The sequence below is a fragment of the Lottia gigantea genome (assembly GCF_000327385.1).
Source record: "Lottia gigantea unplaced genomic scaffold LOTGIsca_27, whole genome shotgun sequence".
Lineage (NCBI taxonomy): Eukaryota > Metazoa > Mollusca > Gastropoda > Lottiidae > Lottia > Lottia gigantea.
In genome coordinates, this window is record NW_008708846.1 from 3,019,379 (window position 1) to 3,028,510 (window position 9,132).

The 9,132-nt window shown below is 34.8% G+C and overlaps 1 protein-coding gene across 1 annotated transcript; it reads left to right on the top strand.

Annotated features, from left to right (window-relative positions):
* Positions 1–530: 530 nt before the first annotated feature.
* On the top strand, positions 531–3,605 carry LOTGIDRAFT_66109 (hypothetical protein; the record flags this gene model as incomplete). The annotated part of the gene is made up of 3 exons (XM_009056196.1): positions 531–698; positions 2,858–2,967; positions 3,332–3,605. Coding segments are annotated over 3 exons (552 nt in total), but the record flags the coding sequence as incomplete, so codon positions are not given.
* Between the last annotated feature and the right edge of the window lie 5,527 nt (positions 3,606–9,132).

Here is a 9,132-nt window from a genome sequence, read left to right on the forward strand (position 1 = left end):
CTGGTAAATTATTTGGTCAACCATTAGAAACAGTTTGTACAACAGACAATGAACCACCAAAACATGTACTGGTAAGTGTTTTGATTATGCTCAGCCTTAGGGAACACCTGATGCCACTATTAAACTAACAATTTAGTGTTCGACCAAGACATCATAGCCATTTAGTCTGTTTCTAAGGAGAATCAAGAGCAATTGAACCTACATTAGTTAAGCAAAAAGAAACAACTATTTTTTACAGGGATAACAATTTAGTTTCACAAGGATTGTTTCTGCCAGCTGATCCTAGGCCAAGCCTCTTGGCATTGAAATTTCCCTGATTACTATTCCCCATGAATTGACTGGAATAATCAGGAAACAAAACATATTCAACTACTTGCAAATGCCAACAGTGATTAGAACTCACCACCACCATTGTAGGTGATCACTACTAGTAACTAACTAAAGTGCTTGAATTGTTCCTTTGTCTTAACTGTTGTTCATGAATAATTGAAATTCACGTAATAGCACACTGTTAACCTTGACCATTTTGATTTCAGTCAATGTTGGAGATATTATTTCGAGAAGGTGCCTATACAACGGGTATATTGAGAAAATCAGCCAATATGAAAGTATGTAAAGAAATTAAAAAGCATATAGATGAATCTGATAGTATTTCATTAGAAGATCACCAGGTTTTGGCCATCGGTTCAGTATTGAAGGTAATTTAAGCTTTTATTGGTCTAAGGGATTCAATATTGGCTGTGGGTTGTATTATTATTGTATCTATAGAAATATATATTGTATCGTTATTATTGTTAGACCTTGTCTATATGAAAAATTGACATTTAAGTAAATAAGAAATTGTGGCATGAAATCATGTGAAAAGTAAACATGATGGAGCATAAGCATAGCTTTAACCATTGAAAAGTGCAGTTTAAGCTGTAATCAAGCTTTAACACTGTTGCACAAACGATTCTTATGAGATATTCTTATGAGATAGCAGATGTTGTTGCCAGTTATATGTGTATATATATTGGGAATGGTCTATATTCAAGCAAATATATAGCTTTGGGAAAGGTTTAGCCTTTTTACATGTGTAATCCTATGTAAATAATAGACAATGTAGGGCATAGAATATAAAGTCTACATTATGCATAGATTGAATCTGAGATTTATTAAAAAATCTTGTTTCCCAAACCTGCCAAAAGCTATTCTATTATGATCTTGATAATATTGATCTAAATAGGTTTTTGGTGGGTTTGGCTCACAAAGTAAATCATTTTAATATGAGGTCTTTCTCACTCACTTACTCATTCATTAATTTCTTAATTTTCTATTTCATCCACATAATTAATTCCTTCCTCACATCATATTTTCATTCTCTCCTTTTCTGTCCACAGTTTTGATTTTCAATGAGTTGATTTTTGTTGAAATTTGATATTGCATTTTCAAGCTGATCAGGTAGCCAATTCATTTTTATTGAGTGAGAGTCATTCATATGATCAACTTAACATTAGTAAGGTTTTAATTTTAAGAGTTCAGTTTTGACAGATCAGATGGAAGTTGGAGACTTTTTTCTTGGACTAAAGTTGCAGATAATACTCTTGATTTTGCACCAAAAGCATTAAATTGAACTTAAGTTAACCTTTCCATCTTGTTTCTTTGGCAAGCATCCCACAATTCATTAAACTGTCATGGCTACTCATGGATTCATACATCAAATCTTAGAAACTATGACATTCATTCAAAAATCTTACAAGGTTTAAAGAAAGTCATTGAATATGTTGAAGTCTGCCAACCTTAGTTTCAAGAAGGATAACTCTTATTGAAATAAATTCAGACATGCTACTGTAAAGCTGCTTTCACAATAGTTGTGGTGATCAGGTTTGGTTTTGGTATTGTTTCATATTAGGATGCATGCTAGAACTTGTATAAGTTAAAAAGTCATAATGGTGCAGGTAAACATTTGGAAATTTCAAAAGAAATTATTTTTTCTTTTCTTTTGTCTGATTTTAAGTTTATATGACTCTGTAAAGGTTTGTATTAATAGTGCATCATTTTGTAAAAAAATATTATAAAGAGGTTTAGCGCCATTTGAAAGCCATTGAAATATATGGAAACATTTTAAAGGTAAGTTGAATAAGTAGAGGACAAGACATTTTTAGCCTAGGATCATTTAGTGGTATAGGGTCTTTATTTTTGGGAGAATTAGTTCAATATATTTTCTAAAGTTGTAAGGTTTTCTTGCCTCTTTTTGTTTGCTTTTGGGCTTATAATCCTTGCCAATTTGGTCTAAAGACAGGTAAGATGGGGTTTCTTCTAAGACAAAAATTGAAATGTGGATTGCATGATAAAAAATCCTCTTGGTCAAGTTGTTTATAGGCACGTTTTGTTGAAAAGAAAGGTTTCTGGTCTCCAGATATATTATAGGCATCTGGTTTGTCGATTTGTCTTTAACAGTGTGAAACATTCATTGGTAAATCTTGATTTAGGTGAAGTGGTTTTCCATTGCATGATACTTTTACAAAAGTGACCGTCAAAGTGTGAAAACTACTGATTAGTCAACACATATATTATATAGAATAGAGAGTACTGGTATAACTTTTATCAAAATGCATGTAGACATCATCATCAGGGCTTCATTACGAAGATAGTGTTTTTTCGCCGGGTTTAAACAAATATTTTTGAAATAATTGAAGTTCAATCAAGTCCTTTATCTCTTAAATCCTTTAACAATTCACTTTTTCTTTTATAAATTCATTCATTCCTTTTACATTCTTTCTTTCTTTGACTTCATTTTTGCTTTTCATTATCAACCCAAACTAAGAATGAAGTTCAAAATTTTTTTACTTAATGATCGTTGTCTTTAATTTTAAAGGACTACCTGAGATCCATACCAAAGAGTTTGTTACTAGAAGATATGTATGATGACTGGATGGAAGCTGAAAAGCTGGAGGAGAAAACAGACCAGATTAAGAAAATTAAAGAGTAAGTGTCTCAATATGTTGTGTGATTTAGGAAATTTAGTTATGTTTATTGTGTGTAAACACAATGACCCTAAAAAAGAAATATGCCCATTCTTGACAGTAACAAAAATAAATAGAACTCTTGCTTTAGCCATAAAAAAAATTTGGGGATCACATATTAATAATGTTGATTAGTGAAGCTAAGAATAATTTTTGGGAAATCTTGAAAGCAAATTCATTGAGCATTTTAGATTGCTGAACCAATTACCAAATGTTTCTAGTACTACATATTTCAAATTTGGTAATTACCACTGCCCTGAGGTAACCAATGCAACAAAATATATGTTAACAGATGTAATTGAATAACCATTGCATTTACTTTTCAGGCTACTTACAACCAAACTTCCAACTTGTCACCTTACATTACTCAAATATGTCATGTGTGTCTTGCATCATATAGATGAGAACAGTACGGAAAACAAGATGTCTGCTTCCAATTTAGCCGTCTGCATTGCTCCTAGTTTGTTATCATCCAAAAATAAAAATGCCAACATGAATCCTCAGAGTGTCAATAGTGCCATTAAGGTTGTTCAATTAATGATTGAAAACTGTTCTGACATTTTTGGTGAAAATGTGGTTCATTTGTTTGGTTCGAGTAGTATTGGTCACAAAATTCGACCTGATTCAGACTCTGATAGTATGCACAGTATTCTTAGTACTCAAGAATCGATGGGTAAGTTTAGATTTATTTCCACACCACTTAGAAAATGCCAAAAAATTCAAATATTTTGCTTTCATCATAAATTACTCTTTTCGAAACACCTGATGGTACTTCTCTTTGAGTCCACTACTAGACTACTTTTACTCTCGATTTTGCCATACTTTGGATGAAATTTTGATTAACGGAATTGTCTTGCTTGTACAGATTTTTATTAGCAAAGCTTCTGTTACTTCAGCACATGAACAATATATGACTTTTGTACATAAGCATAGACAGATCAATTTGAATTTGAGAGCTTTATTGACAATCCACTAATAACAATACTGTTATTCTTACAGGAGGAATGAGGCGAGATGGTTCATCAATGGACAGTTTAGTGGAAGAAGTACAACTCTATCATGGTGAATCTAGTCCAAAATCTGGTAAAAGTCACATTTCACCATCAAGCCTCAGTCATGATTCAGGATTAATCACCAGTGACTCCCAGGCTTATGAGGATGATTTACCAGATTCAGACAGAAAGTTATACTTGAGAAGCATGTCTAGCCAAGAGAGAAGCACCTACAGCTACAGTGATTGTGGAAGTATGTACAGTCGGAGCATGGAATCTACCTCCAGTTTTGAGACACATGAGCCTGTAGCCCCACCTCGCAGGAAGAAAGACTTTTCTTCATCCTCTACATTTGATACTTTCATTAACTACCCCAGACCACAATCAGCTTACAATAGAATTGGTGGACTTGGAAAAGCTGTTCGCTCACATCCTGATTTAGGCAAGCGTCTATCAGGGGATTCATTAAAAAGTGTGGAAGAAGCTGCTGAAGACATGCCCAGTGAAATGTCAAGTGTGTTAAGACCAAGAACAATCTCTTCCAAATTTAGAAGTAGTGAGCCCATGCTCTCTGTGGCGACATCTAGGGATAAGGTTGTTCGACAGTCGGCTGTTTCTGATGGTACCCCTCCTGTTTCACCAATTTCACCCAACTCCTACTTCACTAGTTCTAGAGACAGCTTAACCTCAGAGTCTTCCACATCCAACAATCAGTTTTCCTTAGAAGATGTCACTGATTACTGTCAGACAACCTCAAAATATGAAAAGGACAGTGATTCAAATTCATTTTCTTCAACCATTGTTATCAATCGTTTTGGAACTCCTGAACATCAAACTTTCTCAAGCTCTCAAAACAGCTCGACAAATTCATTTAGTGACTCTTTGAACAAATCTGTTCCTTTTACCATAAATCATCAACAAAATGATCTGCACACGTCTGACCAACCCTCCAAATTTGTGTCATCACCAATCATTTCCATCACCCAATGTTCCAGTAGTTCTGAAGAAAAACTGGAAGATGATGACGATGATGATTTTGGATTCAAAAAATCTCCTAGAGCACCTGTCATGAAGGTACATCAACAAGTTAGTCCAAGGCAAATGATCAACAAAAATTATGGATCTCCTCCACCTCGAGTGGTCTTGGAAAATCTGGAAGAGAATCAGAGCTCTTTTGGTGGTTTAGAAACAGGAAGTGGTGTTGTTGTTCATCACAGAACACAGCGAAGAAACTCACTTGATTCATTGTCAGATTTTAGAATTGAACAAAAGACAAATGAGATGAAACATAAAGAGCTTGAAGGGCTATTGGCACCAAGGAAACGAGTGACAGTGATTCACAGAAGCAGGTTACATGGCCAATACTCGAATAATTACACGTCCATGACAGACCTATCAGCAATCAAAGCGGAACAAGCAAGGCAACATGCTAAATTGGAGGAACACAGACGTCCTCCTGAACCACCCTCTTATAATGAAGCTATGCAAAGAAACTTCAAACTTTTTTGTGGATTACCTCCAGACATTACCGATCAAGACACTAAGAAACAGAAAGAAGCAAGTGCGCGTGCTAAAGAACTTTATCAGAAATCTATTCAAGCTTACGAATCTGATTCACAGCATAAACAAACCACAAGGTCCAATGAAATTCAAGGCCAAGTTAACGAGGACAATGATGTGTATGTGACACTTTCACGTGATTCTGATATGGCACGAAATCCTCTTAAAATATATGAGGAATCAATGCTTAAGTACGAAAGTTTTGTGCAAAGTCCAAAATCAGTTGAACAGATTACAAATCCAAACAATCTTACAGCAAATGTGAGTTTGCATCGTAGTCAAAGTGACCTGACATCTCGACCGATGTCAAAATTAACTTTACGCCTTAATGAACAGAATCTTCAGACTCAATCAACATCTTGTTTGGATCCCAGCATTAGGAAATCAAGGACTTCATTGCAGCCACCTTCATACAAAGATGCAATGATCAGTAAACAAACTATCAAAGACTACACGCAACCTGAAGCTACTCAGGTGCCTATAATAGTGGAAAAAACTGAAATTCTAAAGGATATTTCTCAGAACTCTTTGAGAAAAGTATCAGAATCTAGTTCCACTCACAGACAATCTAAAGTGAAAAGTGATTTGCCTTGGAACGTTAGTGCTATGACCAAAATGTTTGAACATCAGGGTGGTTCATCAGACTCTCCCTATTCTAAAAGTGTATTACCCCCGCCCTATCAGCATCCACCTCCTTTTAAACGAGAGAACAATGGTGTGAGGACTAGTGTGTCCAGTAATAGTAGTGGTGGTAGCTTTATTACAACACAAACTAAAACTAGTACTGTCCGACGTTCTGGACCACAATATGTAGACTATAGTTTCAGTTCTTCTTCGGAAGATCTGAATAGTTCAGGCAATTTTTCTCATTACCGTGAGGACAGTGTTGAAAGCTGTGATGATTTCACTGATGTGTCTTATGTGTGATGTAGGTGTATCTTGTACTTCCGGCGAAAAAAATATATTCAAAAGTGCTAACTTGACACTATATGAGGTTGGCCCTTCTGGAACCCATACTCGTGTAAGACTTTGTGTGTAATACCCTGATGAAATTTCGTTTTCGGTTGTTGGATACTTTCCAATTTATCAGGGTAAAATAAAGGGTTATTGTGAAACAGGCAAAAACTCATTCCTAAAAGCATTGTGAGCTTGATATGAGAAAATTTGCCGAATAAATAATGAATTGAAGTGTAATTCATCATTAAGTGCCATTTTGATATTTGTGTGTATATATTGTACGTAAATAATAGCCTAAATAATACTGTAATATTAATATCATTTATATATAGTTTCTTAAATTTTGATATGTTTTATTTTATAGATTTTCATATTAATATTCACTGGTCCATTGTGTAAAAAAATATAGGGATTAAGCTTGATATTACTACAAGAGTATGTGTACGAATCCAGAATCACAAGGGGCTGCATAGATTTTTTCTCAATCGTTTAGTTCATGGGTTTCTCGAAAAAAGAATTGGCTGAGTTCAAGAAACAAATTTAAGTAAGACCCCAGGAAGTGTTGTTTTCCTTACATCTTTGATTATCAAAACTAGTGTAGATTTGTTGTTATTACATATTCAGTAAATTGTAGATAAACCTTTAAAGGGAATATTATTCTTAAGTAAAGGAAAATTAACAATAACAGCCTTGCTCTATTTTGATTTATCTTTTATTTATTACAAAAATAGTATCATAGTTCAATAATCATAAACAAAAAACCCTATTGGACACTTGGTTTAACACATTCTGAAAATGAAATAAATGGAGTTTTGCGTCTAACACATTCTGAAGCACTGTTAAATCTGGTTCTATCAAGTACCTTATATTTGCGTTTATAATGCGTAGATTTTATTTACTCTAAAAAGGGTTTGTGACTTATACACAGTGACAATTAGTTTATTAGCATCCACATATAGTTTGAATTATGGACATTCAACAGAGCAGATTAGGCACTTCTTAGTTTCAAAAAGCTAAATCAAAATTTTCACTAACAACGAATATAGGAATTATAGAATTTGTTACAAGTTGTTTTTGTTAATAAAATATTTATATATATATATTGCCGAAAATAAATATACATACTTAATATTATAATTTATTCTTTATATAGGTTAACACCTACATCTACACAAATCCTTCGACAGTTGTAAATAGCAAATTTGGAATCAAATACCTGTCTTGGCAAAATACTTTTTATCGCTTTTATTAAGTCAACTAATATTTTAGGATGGCCTGGCTTTGCCCCCTCTGTGCCACTACAAAGATTTTGCCCTTGCTATCTTCCTTTCTTTACTCTCGCCCTCTCTTTTTTTTCCTCGATTTCTTGCCTGCTTGCCTTTTTCCTCGCCTTTTTTTCGAAATTCGAGAATGATCTACATTGTACGATACCGTTAACCATACTTACTAAAACCTGAAACGACCAAACAAAACACGAAACGACCAGGAACCGACCTCATTCTAAACTAGATAGCGATAAATTCTAAGCATGCTACTCAGACCGAACATATACACCATTTTATTTGCCATTTGACGCCTCGGACGTCTGTGATTGATTGATTGATTGGGTGGGTGAAAGGAAGTTCGCAATAGCCACACTTGCCGAACGAGTCGATGGCGTTGAATATGCGAACGAATGATATCAAACACGCTTGATGCTGGCGAATGGTTCGGCGAGTTGATCGTCCAATGTGTCCAGTGCATCGGCCGAAACCATTCGCCAACATCAAGCGTGTTTGATATTATTCGCCAATCCCAGAAGCCGAAGCGTCACATGACCAATTACTTTCGCCTTTCGAATTTTTTCAATAACTTAGAATTTTGACCGCGTCAAAATCACGACTACATTCTACTTTCTAGCAAATCAAAATCTACTGTTAATTAATGCCACTCAAGGAAGCCAGTCAATCACAGGACAGAGTTGTCTGCCCATGCCAATCCACCTGGCAAAGATGTCAGCCTTTAATGACCGAATCAATGTTCAACTTACGGAAACTAACGAACATTATGTCTGTGGATCTACAATTCCACTTAAACTAAGTGTCTGATGCGAAAGGCCTTGATTGAAGTGTATTTGCGATTAGTGACGTCATCAAACATTTATATTTTGTGGAATTGCAGCAACCACAGACGCCTGACTGAAAATTGGAATGGTGCCAATTGATGCTATCAGTGTACCCAATGCACAGGCTTATGTCTAAATCATAAAAACGGCAATAAAATGTTCAGTTGAGTTTGACTAGAAAATAGTCGTAGAAGTCACAAACATCGGACCAAAATTGTATAAATAACAAAACCGGCTTGTTGCGTCTTTAGCTAGTAATGGCCAAATCTTTATTAACTTCGGAATGGTTAAACTTTGAATTTAAAATGGAAAGTGGTTCGAATATTGCATGGGACAGATTATTCGTCTTTACTTCTGACCACAACAATACAAAATTTACCTCCCTACGACCTCATGCAAATTCTATATTTAGCTGCACGTGCTACACGATAATAATAATGGATGCTGTAGGTGATATAAATAAAATTTCTGGACGTTTTCTGTTTTGATAAAGGTAAGCTAATTAAAATATGTC